This window comes from Charadrius vociferus, unplaced genomic scaffold (assembly GCF_000708025.1).
Source record: "Charadrius vociferus isolate BGI_N301 unplaced genomic scaffold, ASM70802v2 scaffold255, whole genome shotgun sequence".
NCBI classification, from domain to species: Eukaryota; Metazoa; Chordata; class Aves; order Charadriiformes; family Charadriidae; genus Charadrius; species Charadrius vociferus.
Genome location: NW_009648785.1, coordinates 154,480 through 175,089, shown reverse-complemented (window position 1 = coordinate 175,089; position 20,610 = coordinate 154,480). Strand labels below are relative to the sequence as shown.

Sequence of the window (20,610 nt, the reverse complement as noted above, 5' to 3'; positions counted from 1 at the left end):
AAGAGGGAAGGTGAGGCTGGAGGATGAAATGGATCCTGCTGGCATGGGGCCAACCCTTGATCCAAAGGGGGCCAGTGGGAAATTCAGCAAAAGAGGACTGTTGCACTTCAATTTAGTACATTTTTATTACTGGGGTGGAATAAAACTCTATTTATTTTGAAAAATGCCACAGTTTTAAATAAATAGCAAAAAACAACCCCCCAAAACCCACCTCTTCAATCTGTGCAGGGATTTCTTACAGTCATTAAGAGGAACTTAGGAGTATTAAAAGAAATATTGTACCTTTAAAGGCAAACCGCAGAGTTAGTGGAAATCACCTGTAGCCAGAGTTTGCTTCAGGCAGCAAACGGGCACTGGTTTTCCATCAGGAGAAGAAAATCCCTGTGTCATTTCAGCACGTTTGGCCACTCAAGCAGGTACAGTGATGAGCTGATTCGGAGCCAAGAAATATGTAATCATCTTAAATTTAAAAGAAATGGCAGTTAAAAAACTGTAAGAGCTTTTTATCATGTCAGTATACACACAATATATGATTATATACATTTAGCATGCATATTGTCCTATATGAGAGCATGTTTTATATGTGTGTAAAAAAAAAAAACAAACACGCCCTGTGAGATGAGGTCTAGCACGTCTACATCTGGGAGGACGCAGTCACCCAGTGACAGTCTCTTTCTGTTTCTCACTCTGTGTGTTAATGCTTTTGCTTTTAGAACTGATAAATGTTTTGATAAACTTATCCTCTTGCTCTGATATAAAAGACATTTTTCTAATAGGTTTTTAATAACTTTTAGTACCTGATTGCAGTTCTAAGTCCAATATCCATTCCTAATAGAGCTCAAAATAAATGTAAATAAAACTTCAGTTTAAATGCATGCTAATAGTTGTACAGCTATTTAATACATATAGGTGGAAATTAACATTCATGATGAGAAAAAAATAACCAATATTTTGGGGGGCCTTATTACTTGTCTGAACTTAATTTTTGGTAGCAAAGGGAAATCAGTATTTTTCTATGAAAGCAAAAAGAGAAAGCAAAACAACAATTAAAAAATGTTATTCTGAATCAAAATTTCCTGCTTATGGATTTAATTCACCTTAAGAAAAAAATATTGGTTTGGTTGTCTTTTGCTTAATTTTGTTTCCTGCTTGTGTGCTTCTTTTTTTTTGTGGGAGATTTTTGGTGACACTCCTTGGCGGAGCGGGTGTCCCTACCGGGGTGAACCACAGGCAGAGGCTCTCCCTGTGCCTTGGCTTGGTGGTTCCAGTGTGAGCTTTATTTTTTTGTGACAAATGGGTTTGGACTGTCTGCCACATTGCTTGGAGCAACAGCCAGTTATAAAATGGCCTCTCCCACGCCAGGCTCGTACTGCCCATCTGTCACCGTGTCCAGGGTGTCCTGCTAATTTGGAAGTGTTTCCCACACTCTCCGAGCAAGATCAAATGCTTCTCAACACATTTTGATGCACAAAGTGTCAGCCAAATCAAAGGTGGATTTGCCTGTTTCAGCTCACCAGTATCTGCTGGTTCTCAGAACCATTGTATAGAGCAGAAATGGCTTTTGGCAACATGTGTATGTAGAAGTCAAGCTTAAGTTTTCAATTGGATTTACCTGAACATAAGTCTGTTTGCTTGTCTTTTCTCCACAGTATATTCAGATAGGTCCATTGTAATCATGATGCTTACATGGGCACATAAGGAATAAGATGGTTAAAACCAGAAGACTCTTGCTAAAGGAGCCAGAAATAAATATGGCTCATTTTTAAGTTTTTTTTCCCTGCACTGGATCTAAACTAGGAACAATTACTGGAAAAAAAATAATAGATACCAATGAAAGCCATAGCCCTTGAAAGAAACCTGCAGTTTATTTGCAGTAATATCTGCCTTAAAATTTCAGTATTGCATGTACAGTAATTAGAAAAAAAACTCAGTGAGTGTTATTTCTGTCCTTCCCTTTCCATATGAGGATTATTTCCAAACTGGACCTACTGCAAAAACTTATTTTCAGTGATGGCTATTTCAAGTGAGAGTGAGTAATTCCTTTGTTGTGTTCTTCCAGTTGTCTCATTGTTCACAAGATTTTCCAGATGGGTAAATATTTTATCCATCTTTCTTCCAGAGACAGTCATTGGTGTCTTCTAACACCTTTTTCCGAGCTGAGCTATGATGCTTTTTGAAGCATATTCCTTGAGGGAGCCTTAATGAGTGGCCAGGGCTTGGTGTGAGGAGGCCTGGAAGTGTGAGATATACTATCCCTTGGACTTTTCCCTTAGATCATGCCAGTTCTCTTAACAAACATGCGTTTCTCAGAGGTTGTATAGCTGGCCTGTTTTCTTAAAATTTAAATTCTAGTTGTTTCAGTTGGACACAGTGGCTCCTTCATTTTCACTCCAATGGGCACTCACCCCGTCAAAGAGTTAACCGTGTTTTCTACAGAGCAGCCAAAGCCATGTAAGAAAACGTACATTTTAGTAACACTTAGAAATGCCAACAGAGATTAGGACCTCATTGTGCTACCCTTTGTATGGATGCTTATAGTGTGTCTAGACTGCAAGCAAAGACGTGATTGAAGCTGGGCTTAAATTAGCTCGGCTGAGACCTGACAGCCGTACAACGGCAGGAGTGAGGAGCTCGAAGTGAGCTAAATTGCCGGAGTATTTACTCAGCCTCCTGCGGGGATTTTGCAGCCTACGCTAACCCGTGTGTTGTCATGGCTACACTTCTATCGGTGCTGTGCGGAGCTGGGTGAAAGCGAGCTGGTGTAAACCACGATTGTGATTGCCATGTAGACGTGCCCGTAGTAAGATGCAATCCCTTGTCTGGACAGCTTGCTTTCTAAACAGAGGGGAAAAAAGGAAAATAAGTTATTTTATTCCCTTTTTAGGCAATAAAGAGGGAGACATAAGAGGCAGGGTTCATTTATCCTGTGTTGGATGATGCAAAGTTTAAGCAAGTTGTCTAGCCCCTCTCGTACCAGGGGAACCAGCGCCCATTGGAGATGCTAGGTTTTCCCAGCCCTCTAGGCTGGACAAAAAGCGTGAGGTAGATGACTAGTGTTTTGGACAGCTGAAGTTAGGTGGCAGATATCCCAACCTTGATGCCTTCCCAGAGGTAAACCAGAAAGCCAGAGCAGGCAATGAAAGTCTTATCACTTAAGTCCATCTATGAAGCTATTCTGGACTGGATATGCAGTTTATAAAGTGGTTTGGATTCCCACAGGGTGAAACATATAATGTAATTTATTAGTATTCCATGGCACCGCTACCTGGAAAAAATAATAATGGTACCAACTTTCAGCATCTCTCAGCTCAAAGCCAACGGTGGGACCTGAAGGACATACCAGCTGGATTTAGGGCAGAGTACCGTACCCTAAATGTGATAGTGTTTTGTAGATTATCTCTGAGAATCTGAGCTTTCTTCTGTCCTTGAGGGCCTTTCATGTTGCCAGCTTCATCATAATGCACCTTTAAATAAGGAGTTCAGAGGGTGAAGAATGAAGACATCCATTCTTTTGGGAAAAGAAAAAAAGTATTTCAGCCTATGAAATAAAGCATATTGTATATATTGATCTCTTTTTACATGTGGTGCTAAAACTGCAAGGAAAGCTATAGCAAAGTGACTGTCAATTTTGTACACATGAAATATTTCTCTGCAACTGCAGAGCGATGTAGGAAAATGTGGCAGGAAGGCATCAAGAGGGGACTCTTCCCTCGTTGTGGACTCGATGTGTTATATCCCCTTTGACCTCCCATTCAGGTCTTCAGCACACCAAGCACAGAGCCATCCTGTTCTTCCTTTCCTTGTCTAATTTCCTCTTTGCTTCTACTTTTTTTTTTTTTTTCTTTCTTTTTCAGTTGAGGGTCTACTTGATCAGAGCAAGTCGCTCAGTTGCCTGGCTTTCCAGCTATAAGCTTTCTTCTAATTGTTAAGATTATTTGCGGTTATTAACTGACAAGAATGTAAAGAGGACAGCAATAGGCAGCTGTCTTCCTAAATGCAGTGAACTGGAAAAAATAGTTGCAGTTCAAGTACTTAAGTACTTATGGCAGAGGTTTTGTGCCTGGTGTGAATGTCAACTTTTTTAGTCATATATATACAAGAGAGAACCCTGCAAGTCCTTCTCAGATGAGGACATCAGCTGGAGGCTTTCTGTTCTGAGTTTGTTTTGTTTTACTCTTCCTTGAGGAAATGGTTTTTGAAGACATTTGGTCTACATAGAGTGGGGAAAAATATAAAAAAATGCAAACCACAGTGACTTTTAAAGTAGCTGAAGTGTAGAGATGATTTAGAAAGCCTCATGATTATCCTTGCTTTGAATCCCTTCAGATTGCCCCCATGCCGCAGCATCTCAAGTGTTGTCATTACATTATGGCAAAATCATCTTTTGTTTCCTGCGGTTCTGCTATTTCACTGTGGCTGAAGTCATGTTTTATAGCAAATGCGTGCTTTTCTCTACATTGGGATCCTCTGTCTCATTTATGTAAGACAACTGTATAACTATCAGAAAACAATTCTGTTGGCACTGAGTATGTGCCATCTGAAGGGTAACTTTTCCAGTCTCCTGTAGTCCCTCCCTATAGTCCTGTCCCTTGGATGTTTCTTAATTCCCTCGTCACTCATCTGACCACATTTTCCAGGTCTGAGGTATGTTATCTTCTGCTTTCACCTTGTGTCTACTTAACTTTGGGTGCTTCTTGGAGGAAATGTCTCACCAGAGAAAGGTTGTCTTTGGCTGAGCACCCAGGAATAGCACTTATAGATGAGTTTGTGTGTGGATCGCAGTGTCACAGGGAATATTGAGAATTTTGTTTTCCTCCCTGACTTGCTTTCTCTGCTGTTCTCTCACTTTCTCTCTTTTTTTTTTTTTCAATGACATTTTGTTATTTACACGTTTGCTAGGTTGTCCATCTGCCGTGTAATAAACATGCTGCCAGTCACTGTGCTGTGTGGTTCGTGGTGTGAAGGAGCTGACAAACCAGGCTGTCGTGTATGTGTGGATCATAGTCAGGCTTTGTCAGAGAGCCCATAATGATGGTCTGGGATTTACTGATGAAGCGGAGAGCAGTACCCTTCATCACAGCATTTCCATACAGCCCTGACCTCTCTGGACATTATAAACATTATGGGGCTCCAGGCTGAACTGATTGCATCCCACCCCAAGCTATGTCTGTTCAGCTCATCTGCAAAGGCTGAATCACCAAGAAGATACAGTGGTGTTTCCTGGCAGGAGAGCACAAGACTTGAAAGAAAATGTCATTTTTTTCCATGAACAGCAGAGGAATGTGTTCCAGTGATTTAAGTCTGAGATTGAGCAGAAAACCAAAAAACAATCCACAGTCTCTTGGCAGTTTTTGTTAATGAACCTTGTCTACAGCCTCAGAAGATAAAAGGTGAATTTGGTGTACGCTGCTGGAGATTAATGCCTGTCAGGATCAGTCAAGAGGTTTAGAAATGAAGAAGGGTGTGCTGAAGGCTGACAGCAACCCATGATCAGGGTAACTCAAGAAGAGCAACTTGGAAGAGAGCTGTTTTCAGGCAAATATCAAGGACTTATTGGTTTCATGGCTCTCTCTGTCCCCATCCCCTTTAAATTCTCAGTTTTAGCAGCTCTTTCTGACCAAGTGGTGACAATCCAAGCCAAGTGACACATGGGTGAGAACAGGGGAGAAGTGGCTTCAGTAGCTCTTTAGTACTTTGCCTGTTTGTTGTTGCAGCTGAAAGAAATGCCTTTAAATTACATTTAATTTAGGATGCTTTTCTTATGCAAAGTTTTTGTGTGTGATTTTCTGGATAAAGGACATTGAATAATCACCAGATGGATGGTGATTTTTACATACCAAGATCTGGGTTAGGTTTCAGCCAGCCATAACCCCCTAACTCTTTAGATTATGCCTCTTGGGACTGAATATTTCCCATTTTCTCCAGGCATGTCATTTAGGTGATTTACCCTCTGTTATTTCAAATCTGATGCTGTATCCATCTTGACATTGAAGTGCACACAGCTGGTCCTGCGCAGTCACCCGGGTAACTTCTGGACTATGCTGCCTCTGGCATCTTCATGCTGTGGACAAAATAAATTCTCTGTATCTCATTTCTACCATCTCAATCTCTCCAGACTCACTCAATTGTTCTTTTTTAATATGAATAGCCTTAAAAGTAATAGCAAACAAATAGATTGGAATAGCTTTGTGAAGTACAAAGCTGGCTTGCACAAATCCAACCAGCTTTGTACATCTGTTACTGCCCACTCCCATTGAGTCATACCGAGACTTAGTCACCAGCATCTTCAGTCTCACAGTACGACTTATATATCTGCCTCCAAAACACATGCTGCAGTCTAGATGGCATGAGGGAGGGAGAAAAGCAAAGCAATGAGCAACCTACTCCTAAAGGAATAAAGCAATGTAGCAAGTCTTATTATACTATACTATGACTAGTATATCAAAATAACAAAAACAAAAGGACAGAAATTCCTGTGTATGTCAGTTTTGAATCTTTCCTTGTGCAATAATTGAGTGATTTGATATAAATCCTCAAAGGCTTCTAGATAGGATTGTTCTCAAAAAAAAAAGAATTTTTTTCTATTCAATCAATCAGAGCTACCAAGCTATGTCCTCTATTCCACAGAGTTCAGACTTTGGATTCTCCTCACAGGCTATTAGCATATGTAGCTTATTTGCTATTCAGAGTTTTACATAGGCTTGTAATAGGTACAAATCCAAGGTTGATCTAAAAAAAACTGCTGGTGTGCAGACTGAGCTGAAAGAAACTGTTCACAGCTAATGTTAATAAAAATCTTTACTTTCGTTGTCCTTGGTAGGATAGCTGAAGTGCTCATAGCTCAGTAACGTTAGCAGAGAAGGCGACCCCGAGAGCCCTGTTAAGGTGTGATGCTGAGTGCGCAGGTTTTAGCAATTTTTTGTGAGCTCGGGGCTCTTGTCAGCACTCAGCTTAATTTCTCTATATCTTGTTTTCTTTGTTTATTTTATTAAAGGAGCTGTCTCCCCATATTGAAAAGCTGTCTTAGTAAAGTGTCACCTCCTGCTTCAGCTATGTTGTAAAAAGAAAACTGTAATGTCTGGCAGGCATTTCACATCCTTAAATTTGGTGCAATTCTAGTACATGTATAGAACTTAGTGAAGCAGAAAAATACTGTCTCATAGGTGACACCATCAGCAGTCAGGACTGTGTGATGCTACCTACACTAGGACTTTGAAGTTGCTTATAGCTGGGAAACCTGGCCTTTCCGCAGAGATGGGCCATGGGGCTGCTGTGAAGCAATGGTGACCTCAGTCACCTCTGAAACATTGCTAAAGAGTTGACCATGTTCATGCATCATGGACCCACCACCATGGGCTCATGACTTCACTTGACCATGTTGTTCATGGCCGTGTCTTGCATTTGAAGGGACAGTTGCAAAGGATGGCAGCAGGGAGCTGTTTGTGAAATATTCTTTTGATACCCAGCCCTGAAATCTTGGACCACTGTTGAGTGAGGCCGCAAAAAGGTCCTACTTCCATCCAAAATACCTTGGAAATTGGTCTCTGACCTGTCAATCACAGCATGCCCCAGAGTGCCTTGCTAGGTCCTTGGCTTCAGCCATTGCAGAGAAGCTTCATCAGCCTGGCTGCCAAAGTAGCCTTGAAACAAAACAATAATAAAAAAAGAATCCTTTTTATTCTGTGTTGTTTACTGGATTCAAGGCTTTAGTGGTCTGTTATTTAAGCTTGCAGCCTCCACAACAGAATTGCTGGAAGCCCTCTTCTGACACCAAGGTCTCCCAACTGCAGCAGCATCCAGACCAGCATGTCTGGGCAAGCCTTTTTGGCACAAATCCTCCCCAGTAAGGAAAGAACCAGTGGAAATGGCTGGAAAAGGTGAAAAATGGCTTGGCTAACCAGATCTTGCTCCTGCTGCTATTTGGCTATGCTATGCCAGCCAATATATTTGCTTTCGGTATCCTAAAATGTGGTTTTCGTTCCTATTCTCCAGAACAGTTCTGAGAAAAGGTTCTTTGTTTTCCCAAAATATCAAAGAACAAAAATTTTATTCTTCCTTCTTTTCACATAATCCCAAGTGTTCTGATACAAGGGCTGTCAAAGGACAAAGAGATGGCTTTAGGAAGGATCACCCTCTAGATGTAAGAGTAACCCAGACAAGAATCACCTTAGAGTTAGTCTCACCTTTGGAGGAGAAATTAGTGTGAAGAATCTGTAACCTTCCAGATATCTGTTTTCCCCCCAGAGGAAACAGGGAAAGAAGCGGCAGAGAAGGGAAGTGTACTTGCAGACAGAATTATCCTGACTTATACCCTGAAAAAACTAAAGCAGCAGACAAGCCTGTTAAAAACGAGAAAGTCAATTTAGTTGCTTTTTTAGATCTGTTAACCTCCTGTGCTATCAATAAGAAAAGTCCTGGAAAACTGCCTGTTGAGTAGGTGTTGCGGGAGATTGTCCTCCCCAGGAGGGAGCCTGGCTGGTAGCAGGAGCATCGAGCTGTGGCTCTGCTGTGTCACAGCTCTGCTGTCCTCCGGAAAAAGCTTTGATATCCCTGGGGCCGTATTCTTCAGCGAATATAACAGGAGCTGCCATGACAACCTCTTGTAAATAAAAGTGAATTGAAAACAAAATAAATCTGAAGCGGCTTTGTGGCTGTAAAGTAAATCTAAACTGCTCAAGAGGTCATTTTTTCTAATTGGAGATGACAGGAGTGATGTCTGGCTGTCAGATGGCACCGAGCGATGTGAAAGACTGACTGAGGAACAGGAGCATGGCAGGAAAGCTCACAAAATTTTACAAAAAAGACTTTGCATACTCTTAATTCCATTTAAATTAAATTAATTGCAGTGCTAAGAGCTGCAGTCTCTGGTGGCCTTTGTTCCTTACAGCAATGGTCATAGACTGTGGTGTCCACAGAAGTTGTCTGTCCGAGGTATAATGCAGGACTGATGGATATGGGGAGTGATGCTGTTTGTTCTTCAGCCAGGTCTCTGCAGTCTCAAATGAGAAGGACTCTTGCTCGTACCAAGATGTCACTGTATGCCTTTGGCAGAAGTTTTTTAAATGTCTCTCCAGAACCATGTGATTTTCCAGGGCACTTATTCCAAGTGCAGTAAAGCAGAGCTGGACAGCAAGAAAACTGTCGAAGAATGGTTTCAGTCCCAGGTTAGTGGCAGAACGAGCCTTCAATGTGTATCTGTTGGCGTAACATCAGAGCAGTCAGATACGTGATAAGGGCTAGGGTTGCACTGTTGGCCTGTCAAGAGTACTGTGGTGTTTTGCAACACTTTTGGAGCAGTTTAGTTTTGTTCTGTTTTGTTTTGGTTTTTTAAAGAGTTACTGTATCATCAACTGCTTCGTCACGTGCTTTTGGATGAAGAGGAACACAAGAAAGAAATAAATATCTAGTCTGTATTCTGCGGAGTTACATGCAAAGAGAAAATAAGCGTCTAATATTTCCTTGCTTAACCAACAGGTTGGAATTGAGAGAGTAGTATTTGCAGCCTGGCATTCGATATATGTACTTTTTCCTTCTGTAAAGGATGCCTTCTCATATAGAATCCTGTGAAGAAGTGAAAGATGGAAAGATTGTTAGGTAGCAGCTGCAATTACAGACTTTGTCACAGAACAAAAAGTACGATTATTATGCTGTTTGAAATGCTTTCCAGCACTGTATTAACAAAGAAAGGTCTCATGCTGTCCAGAGAGGTATAGCTCCAGCTATTTCTGCTTACAAGTCAAGATCTCCTGTTCTGCATGTAAAGATAGATGAAGTTAGAATACCTCCATGATATCTGAGAGTTACAAATTAGAATAGAGTCATCAGCTGGGTTTCATGATACTTTTAGACTTTAGAATTTAAAATATACATGTTTTTAAGCTTGGAACTGTAACTGGGAACTGAGATTTAGCTCCTAGAAAAATAGTTGTAATTACCTACCCCCTCCTGTTTTTGAAGGTTTCTGCTCAAAGAAAGAAGTTACAGTTTCGTTCTCTGCTGTTCCAGATTTTCTGAACAGTTTTTTCAACCCTGGTTACTAGATATGTGTCCCCTTAGAACTAGTTTCTTCTATCCAGTCTCCAGGCTTCCTAAACAGCAGGTTTTCTCCCTGTGGATTACAACAAATAGTAATATAGGGACGCTAATATGTGAAGCTCAAAAGAGGTTATTTCCTTGGTTTATTCCATGGAAAATGACTTAGCACACATCAGATTCCAGCTTCTGCACTACCAAAGATGGAAGAGGAAAATGTTGGTAAATCCTTTGGCTAAATTAAAGTAAACAGGAGGGGATATGTTTTTGTGTAACTTTCCATTAGGCTTTTAAACTTCTTCACAGAGATTCTTCACTTAAGTCCTGCGGTAACATATGAAGTAGGAATAATAATAATAATAATGATAATCCGTTTATTGGCAGTGTTTATAAATGCCATTTATGGCTGAATAATTTTTATATGGAATATGTAAGTCATTTTGATCTTAACTAATTATAAGAATAAGCAAATTAATACGGAAGCTTTTCTTTAAGGTACTGCGGTGCCTGGTTCAGCCTTTGTCAAATCTTGATAAGAGTGAAAATCTAAACCAAACAAATTGCCTTTTCTTTTGTTTTTGAGGTGTTTGCTTACATTTTCATTTGCAAAGGAAGGTGATGTGAGACAGAGACGTGAAAGCATGACAATGAGGGTGGTGTTATATAGTTGGGTTGGTGCTTTGTAGTTTGGGCCTTTGTAGGTAGTTCCTATTGAATGTGCATAGATAGAGCTGAGAGCATACTAATTTGCTATGAATACTTTGGTTTGTGGCCTAATGATTTGGGGCCAGCTTGGCCAAGCCTGGCTGCTGCTGCTTTTTTTTCTCCCTTTCCAACTTGGCATGAATTACTCCCATGTGCTTCAGTTCCAGTAATTCAATATTTTGTTCCTTATTTTTGTTGTTCGTTATGTAACCAGAATATTTTCAAACACTTGTAAGGATTATGCCTGAGTTATACACATTTTTGAGCATATTTTGGATTTAGTATGATTATACAATGTGATGTGATTAGACCTGTGGCTGTTCTGAATTCTGAAGGCAAGCACGCCTTGCAGAAGGCTCTTCCTGGCCAGTGCTAATTTTTAATTAAGCTCTATTTAATCTCAAATTAGGTTTACGTGAAATTGCTATTTATTTATGTTTTGAACTATTTTAAATGGGATGCAGATGTGGTGGTAGAGAAGCACTGAATCATTACATGGAAAGGGTGATGCCTTGCATCTGGGAGGTTCTGTGCTGGGGAGGTATTCCTGACATTTAGATCAAGGTTTGGGATCCAAGTATCAGTTCTTCAGCACACAGCATTAGGCAACTCCATGCTTTTGGTCATAGAGTTACTCATTATCTACTTTTCTGATCAAACAGATGCTAAACTTGACACTAACATAATTTCCTTATGCATGTAGAAAGGAGTTCTAAAACCCCCGTGGCTGGAACACGAAGTAGCATAAACAGAACAGACGGCAGGAGGTAGAATATAATTGCAGTTTGGTTTTGTTAGTGAAAGATGAGCATGTGTGCTTTTCTTATGGCTTTATTGTCTTTAGTCATGCAGAATTGGGTGCTCCTCTCCAATCTGTGCAAGTGAATTCGTTATTGCCTCCCAGAGCACTGTGTTGCAGTTTTCTCCCTCTTTGTTATACGTTACATATTTTTCAGAACATTGACATATTCTCATTCAGGTTTTGTTTACTGCCATAAATACTCTTCAAACTAAGATTGTACACCCCACTGAAGACAAAATAGGCCATTTGCTGAGCAACTGGCTATATTTAAACTGTAATTTTCTACAATTTTTTCTGTGGGATTTGAGTACCACCCCTTGAAAGTTTTAGCACAGGACTTTTGACTTTGGCTCTGCAGGTGCTTTTTCATGGTGATGTAGTGCAAGTACTGCTAAGGGCTCACTATTCTCTTGTTACTTACATCTGCTGTTGATTTCATAGCTAATGATCAGAACCTGTGTTACTGCCCACCAGCAATCACTATGGGTAAAGCAGTGGGTGCTTCGGAAATAAAATCATGGGCTACGATCACGGGATTATCTGATGGAAAGAAGAAGACGACATTAATCTAGGACATCAATTTTTCTTCTCTGTCCTGGCAGGATCTCAGCTCATTTGCCATGCCCTTCTTGGACGGTGATGTGGAGAGCACAGACAAAAATGCTTCTCGCAAGGTAGGATATTTCCAAAACTTCATCTTTGATGTAGTGGCTGAGTCCCTTGGTGGTAAACACAATATATTAGGCTTAAAAAAGCTGGAGATTTTAGTCTTTCCTGCCATACCATTAACCTGTTGAGAGCAATGCACTAGGGCAAATATAGTGACTTTTGCAGACCTTACCATGATGATGCTTATGGAGTATAACCTGTAAATGATGCTAACCTCTGGTGGTATTGCTCTAAATACTACAGATGTTGTCTCTAGCACTGTTGTAATTCAATGAAGTAATATTGCATAACTTTATTCTCAGGAATATAGATAGCCAACAAAATTTCTGGTGTTGCTACAGAAATACAGTGCCCAAATAGGCATCTGTGGCTGTCGGTATGTTTTCCTGGAGTTGCCTCCTGATGGTTGCTGTCTGGCTATGGAGGTTTTAACTGTTCAGTGTCATTTGTCTGTCTGTCCTTGGCACTGGCAAAATGAGCTCTCTTCATTTGCTGAAGCCATAGCAGTAAGGTCTTCCCATAAACAAGGTGGAAAGGTTCCTCCTTGATGTGGGATGAACTCAAGGTTATCCTTCTGGAGGCATTGCTGTGATTTGTTTTACCGATGGCCTGCTCTTAAGTTATACCAATACATTCACAGAGTTTTCTTGCTTTAAAATGATCAGGTGAGCATATTCAATCGATGACATTAGGGATGGTTGTACAGCGCCTATACAATCTTCAAAGCAACAAAAATTGTGGGTGGGATCTGTCATCTTTAGGTCCTGGCCTCATCATTTTCACAAAGTGTTGAAGTACAAGCTGTTCTGCTAAATGTAAGCCTCCTACCAGCCAAGTTATGGGCTTGATGAAAAGAGGTAGATACTACTCCCAGCAGTAGATAACACCAAAAGCTGATCTATAGCTACACAACAGACCAGTTTGACTTGTCACAGTATTTACAAGGCTATGGACCTCTGTGAAGATTAAACCTGCTACAGACCATTTGTCAAAGAGTCTGCAGTTATAGTTCAAGGCAGGTGAAGCAATAAATATCTCCTTAGCGAAGCTAATCTGCATCTAGAACAATAATAACTTAGATGACAGCACGAGTTTCTACTCCTTTGCACCTCACAGGAAGGGACAGTTGTTTAAAAAAATTTTGCAATCCATCAGTAACTGAATATGTTTATAACATTGGCCTTGTTCCTTTCTGTGTTGGACCTTTCAAGACTGACGTAGGAGTCACTGACGCAGAGGAACTCTTGTAGATGCCAGGGAAGCTAAACTATACAGTGTTACCAAAAGGTGCTTGTTTAGTGGATTCGAATGAAGTGAACAATGTGATGTTTTTGAAAAGGGTTGTCATGCTGGAAGAAGGCAGATGTTTCTAGCCAAAACTTGATTTTTCCATTTATCACCTCCTTTTCCCCAGGAAAGATGAGAAAGCTGCATGAATCTCAGTCCCGAAGAAAAGAATATACCAAAGCTAATCTTGCTCATGTGTAGTATTACATGATATCATTGAATGACTTCCACTTGACCATTTATGAGGCCCTTGTTTTTCCTCTTACTGGTCTTGGGAGTCTTTTCTGCTAAGTGCTTGTCTTAGGGACAACTGGAAAAACATTTCAGTAGTTGCCCCTTTTTACAGCTTCAGTAAATGCTGGGTTTTTTCCCCAGACTTGGGTCAAAGTGGAAGCGCAATTAATTTTGGAATAACCATGCGACTGGGGCTTAACATCTGAAATTACTTTTTTAACTGACCTTTTTGATTGAGTGTATAAGACCCAGAGTTTTTTCTAACATCATACTTGGAGCTCTGTTCAACATGTGCAACAAAGTGGTAAGAAACCAACTGGCAGTGCCCAACTTCTGATAAGAAAGAGATTGACTGGCAAAATCCATTGCCATACATCTCATCCTAAATATTGTTTTCCTCAATGTGAAAGGTGTGATCTTTGCTGCTACTGGATGATGGCTAGCATCAGACTGCAGCATTTTATTTAATTCTAACGTTTGCCAGTCCCTGCTGGTGCTACATAAAGAAGTTCCCAAGTTGCTGTTCACTTTCAAGTGAGATGGATTTTCTTTGTTCAAGTTTGAAATCACAGCGTGATGTGTAACTTTTGTATATTGAAAGTCAGTATTTCATCAGTAGAATGGCTTTTCCATTCACCGGTCATGTTGGAGACTGGCAATTCATCAGGGATGTCTCTCTTCCTGCACTTAACTCTTCTGTCGCCTGGGCTATAGATCAAAGTAGAAAAGAATAGTTCACAACCCGTAGTTCCAATCTGCCATTAATTTAATTTTCCTTTTCTTTGTGAAAGGCTTTTAGAAACTGAATTAACATTTTTCACAGAGATCCTCAGCACTTTACCATGCAAGTGTTATCCTGTGACAACAATCCTCATTACACAGCTAGGAAGCTCAAGTGCAGAATTATTTGTTAAGGTTCACATCAGAAATTTTTGGCAGAGGTGGGAGTGTGACACACATTTCCTGACATTTAGCCTTAATCACTTCTCATTAACATGGCTACTATTATAAATGATGTATTCTTCTTTCCTTTATGACCAATGGCAGGAAGGGGATAGGGATAATTTTCACCTTCTTCTGCTGAAGATGGAGAATATAATATTCTGAAGACTTGGGTAGAAGTTTTTGGTGTGATGAGATGAAGAAAGGTAGCTCTTGTGCCTGTGGCAGGTATTCTGCCTCTTCTAGCCGCCTGACAAAGTGCCTTAATACTTGTACTGGTAGCTTTGTCTAAATCAACTGGTATTGCTGGTGACCCCATGCTCAAAGCTAGGACTCTCCAGAAATGGCTTGAGTCCTTCTTGCAGAGAGGATCATTAAATGCAGCAGTATAGCCAAGGATAACTGAGAGCTGAGAAGCAGCTAGATTTAATGAATTTCCTTGGTCTGGGAAAAGGCAGTGGAAGAGGGGCAATTCAGAGGCCTGGAAAATCATGAATGATGTGGAGCATCACTCAGAAAATAATTCTGGTATGGTGTGGCAGGGGAGCAGTCAGGGATGAGTGCCCCTCTACACCCAAATGGTTCTATCAATTTTAGAGGTGTTAACACTTTGAATACTTATAGATCCTTCCTCTAAAATGTGGGTTAAAGGATAAGGTATGGAAATCGCAGGAAACTTATAGCCTCTGCTTTCAGCTGAAAGCCCGGGATTGTGAATGGTTAGAGAGAAGAAAATGACACAGAAAGAAAATTGTCCATAGGCAGCTAGCAAATTATAGATGGAGGAGGGAAGAGGAGGAAGAAGAGGAGTTTGAGGAATAATATTGATCCATTCCTTTATGGAAATAATAGAATTGCCATAAAAATATAGAAGAAAGCTTGGAAAAGAAGCGTGAGTTAAAAGTTCTTTTCTCTACATGGGGAGAAAGCTGGCGAGATGTTTATCTTAGATTATAGAGGTGACTGTCGTATTAATGACTGAAGTGTATTTAAAGCAGAAGATGCTAAAGCTAGGCATTTTAAAATTAAATCCAAACAACTCTGATAAAACACCCTTGAATGAATTGGCACAGCTTACTTTGACTAGTGCTATTTTTGAATAAATCTTAGGGCAGAGATGAAGTTCCAAAAGACTGCAAGAAAGGCAATTACTGTGTTAATATTTACAACGTTTGCAATTAGGATAATTTACAGGTTTGTCAGTCTAACATTAGTCTTGTGCAAAACAATGAAATATCTAATGTTGGATAGTTAATGATGCTATTATAATAGACTCATTTGGATTGAAAATAATAGTAAACAGTTTTTATTGAACAAATGTGGAGGTTTAAATGAATTATCAGTTTTGTTGGAAAATGTCATAGTGTCAGTGTCATGTATATGAAAAAGTAGTAGAAGACATTTTGATTTAAGAAACCAGAATGATACTGAGTAAACATGGAGCCTATTAAATGAATAAAAATCTGTCTGATAAATAAATTGAGACTCATCAGTGGAAAATTTTGTTTCTAGGCATACAAAAAATTCTGTTGCTATACTGTATCATACTTTATCAGTGACTTTAAAGAAATACAGATTCATTACTGATACAATTTGTAGTTCATACAAAAATGAGGAGGAAGAGAGCAGTAAATTCTGAGCAGGAAACTCTCAAATGCAGAATGACCTGAATCACTTAAAACACGTTTTGCAAACAAACAGCCCATCTCAGTTTGGCCAAATTGTGATTGGTTATACCTAGGAGCAAATAATGCAGACTTTATTTTGGGGGAGTCTTTCACAAAGCCTTGATTAGATTTTGAGAATAGCTGTAGATAATCAGCTGTACATGGATTCTGGATGTGATGCGGTGGTTAAAGGATTAATTTGTTTTTTGGATGTATGAACAAAGGAATAAGGCAAAAAGTAGACGTTTTGTTATGACTGTATTTGGCACCGACTCACAGTTCTGCTCTCAGTAATGCAGGAAAGCGTTGATGAACTAGGATCAGAAAACATTGGAGAAGCAACTCTGATATTGAAGGACTTCAAGGAGCGCTTTGTCCTGCTTCTGGTCCCAGCATTGTTTTTGTTTTATCCAGTGACTCATGGGAACTGCACGAGCAACCCCTGGAACAGGGAGGGGAAATAAAAAATACGCCATTTTTTGCCCCCCCTCCCCCGATAATAAATCTCTTTTTGATTCATTTTTTCCCAATCTTTTAATTATCCGTTTCTTCATGAGCAGTGAACTGGCCTCAGCAAGGATGATGGGGAGTGTGTCCTGGAGTGTGTCACAGCCTTGGCATGGGGCACCTCCAGTGGATGCAGTGAGCCTCAGGGCATGGACACATGTGCCAACTGCTGCACTGCTGTGTGTGTGGCTCCTTCTCATCCGCTGCTTTGAAATAAATGCAGTTAAGGGTTAGGAAGTGAACCAGAAGCCAGCCCTGCTTTCACCTTTCCTCAAGCCTGCTCCTGCCTTTGAGCAGCCCTGCTCGCTGCTGGAAACCTAACCCCCACCATCTGTGCAGAAATGCAGGGCTCTCGGAGCCTGCCAGAGCTGCCAGCCGCATCCCATTGTATTTTCATTTGGGAAAGTGTCATTGTACTTTAGTTTTGCGAAGTGACATCTCTGATCCTGTAAAATATGTTGTCATCTCAATTGTTACTGCTCATGCAGAACCAAGGGAACTAGTGGTGGAGAATGTGACCACATGGTGGCTGGGAGAGTATGTCCTTCATTACCTTTCAGCCTAATGAAGTCAGCTCTTGTGTTTCTGTGAGCTCTTTTATTCCAGCAGAATGAGAGAATCATCCAATTAACTTTATCAAAGGGCTTTTTTATTGAGATTCAATGGAAGGGCAGGAAACAAGTGCAAACGTCTATCTAGTGTATCATCTTTAATTGTGTTTGCTGTCCCTGTCAAGGGTGGTGGGAGGCGATTCCTGTTCTGTTATTCGCCTTTCAAACTTCTTTATTTTGCCTCTTCACTTAAAAAAAAGTCAAATAACTCATTGTTGTAAAAGCAAGCAGAACTCAAATGCTCCATTAATGTCTGAACTATTTGGAGTTGGAGAAAAAAGGAATGGAGCCTAGGAGTGTTTAATAACTTTGACTTAAATTCAGAAACATTTTGAAAGGCTTTTTGACTTAAGCCCATTCATATTCTAGAAAGATTATTTTTTCAGACTGTTCTGAAGAATGAATCTAAATTCACCAGAAAGTGAACCAGAGCCAGAGATTTACAGGGAGGACATCCTCTGGGGAAGGCTGTGTGCCCAAGAAAAGGACCTGTTGCTGGAGCACCCTGACAGGAGATGGCTGTGAAGTGGTGCTGTGGCAGGGACACAGGCAGTGCCTGGATTTCCCCAGCTCCAACACAGCCTCTGCCTGTTCGTGGTCAGGGTCTTCTCAGTAGAGTTCGTTTGTTCTTCTGGGCATGTCACTTTTGCAGGACACGTCTCTTCCCTGCAGTTAAGTGGTCCTTAAATTCTAGGTTGGGAGCAGATATGGCTTCTTAGAGAGGATTTTATTTGGTAAAATGGAGGGATCAGATTTTCAATACAAAGCATGGGAAGGAAAACAACAAGATTGGGAAAATTTCTGCCTGTGAGTGAGAAGAGGCAAGACTGAGATGGATGGTGTGTGGACGAGAGACTAGTTTGTGGTGAAGTATGAATAGTTTGGTCTCTTAGAACATTGCGTTGGGGATTATCATATGGTAGTGATTAAATGTAGTGCTCTTTAATCTTTTTTGTAAAATAAGATGAAGAATTGCGAGTCGGGTAAGAAAACAGTTGAAGGGAAAGACGGCAGACTGGTATTGAAAGGATGACTGTTGGGTGGGGGGACAGAACTGGTGGGGTTTCCCCAAGTTCAGTCCTTGGGCTGATCTTTGCTAGTAAGGCTGAGATGAAAAATAGAAGCATACTAACCAAATTTGTTGATGATGCAAAGAGAAGTGTTTTTTTCATCATAGGGAAGGACCTTATACAGGAAGACCTGGATGACCTTCAGGATGGATAATTCTTAACAGCACAAGATACAAGGTTGTTCACTTGGGGTATGTTAATAGGAGCAATGAATAAGACATCAAGGACCATTCTCTTGGCCCAGAGATGAATGGCTTGGGCACAGCCCTGTTGCAGAGCCAAATTCTTGCACACACTAGAGCATGGTGACCATGTGCAACCAGGGACTGTCCCTGGCTTGTGCTCTCCCTGAGCCCAGACAGCACCTGGACAGTACTCATGGCACAGACTAAGTCCCCATCAGATGGTGAGTGAGCAGGGAAGCTGTACGGACCACTGCTCAATGGTTTGAGCCTGTGTCCAGCTGTTTCATTCACTGGCATGGGGTAGTCTGGGACTGGTAATGGTTTATGTTGGGATTTTGTCATCTAGGAGTTTATCTGTTGAAAATGAAGATGTGGGTCTGCTGGTCCATCACAGAGTGGCTCTGAGCCATTAATGTGTGTAGCTGGGAGAAAGGAAGAAGAGATTAGGAAGAGAGAAAGATCCCCATGTCCAGGTGAAGGACAAGGGGAGCTTTGAGGATGCTATTTCCTGATTTGACATCTTCTAGAGCTGCCCAGCTCAGGGCAAGTGCCAAGATACCACTTTACGTTTCATTCAAGAAATTGAAAGTAAGTCTGCTAGATGCCAAACATTGTAAGACATGTCTTATTTGGTCGCTTTATTTTCAATAGCGATCAGTTCTGGATGTATTTTAGGAGCCTGCCTAAGATCATTTGGTGTATACAGCAGAGCAAAGTCTCCCCCTGGTCCCCAGCTGAGGATTCTTTTGTGCTCTGAAGCATGAAAACTGATAGCGTCTTACAGCATTTTAGGATATATTTACTCAGTGCTATGTAAGGTAACCAGTTTAGCCTTGAACAAGTGAAGTCAGTCACTAGAAACAGCACATCTGATGCAGCATGGGACTCTGCTTGGTTGCTTAATCTCACTGGGAGCACATTGCCGTAGGCTGAGGGTAGGGTTGCACTGGCATTATTACCAAGCTGCTAATTTAGCCCTGTTCCGCTACAGGCATACGGTCAGGAGCTGAGATTTCCCTCCAGCATAACCAGTTTTAAGGTTTAGGGAGTCCAAGCTTAGGTGTAGAGCTCAAAGAACCTGTATATGCTCTGCACAAAGCCAACCCAGGCAATGTTTTGTTGTTGTTTGTTTGTTTTTTAATTAAGTGAAAAGTCTTCATACTTGGAGGAAATTTTTAATTTGTTTGATTAGACCTTATTTTTACATTGATTTGTATTGTACTTACGTTGTGTGTTTGGACTTCTTATCTCCAAAAGGCCAATTATCCGGTCAGGGTCAAATGAGCCGTATCACCATGTGCATTTATTAGGTGCGTTTCATATTTCTGCCCATTCTTACTTCTCTGCTTTTCCTGAACTAGCACAAACTGATGTAATAGGGTTACTAATGTGAGAAACCAGGGTGCCATACTGTTTTTTTGCTGCTACAGCTCAGCTGGAGGAATAGCTATCTTTCCAAAGCACATGTGGGAGTTTTGTGCCCACCTGCGTGTCATAACTTCAGGAAATGAGTCCAAAAAGCATGAAGAATGGGCTGATGATCCATCTAGCTGTGTAACCTGCCTCTAGCACCACTGCCAGAGTTGCCACACCAAGTCTGCATAGGATGGTGGGGTTTGTTCCACAGCAGAGATTCTTCTGCATTCCCAGCTGAAGCATGAAAATTAACATCTCCTTGTGAGTTTTATATATACTGTGATAACTGTTGTTGTTGCTGCTGATTTTACTCATAGAAGCACCTAATCATCTTTTAAAACTCGCAATCTATTAGCCTCTAATAATACTCTAAGTAAGCAATCCTGTTGTAATTCCCAAAGCAGAATCACAGGTATTTACATGCTTTGATAGTGGGTGTAACCTGTATATAATTAACGTGTGGAGCAGCTGAGGAAGAATTCG

At 40.8% G+C, this 20,610-nt stretch overlaps 1 protein-coding gene across 1 annotated transcript in view; it reads left to right on the top strand.

The window, feature by feature from the left end:
• Positions 1–20,610, top strand: part of PRKAG2 (protein kinase, AMP-activated, gamma 2 non-catalytic subunit) — a 231,301-nt gene that overhangs the window by 58,465 nt on the left and 152,226 nt on the right. The window contains exon 2 of the mRNA XM_009886769.1: positions 12,142–12,213. Coding sequence (XP_009885071.1) covers positions 12,142–12,213 — 72 coding nt within the window. The remainder of the gene's footprint in view (positions 1–12,141; positions 12,214–20,610) is intronic.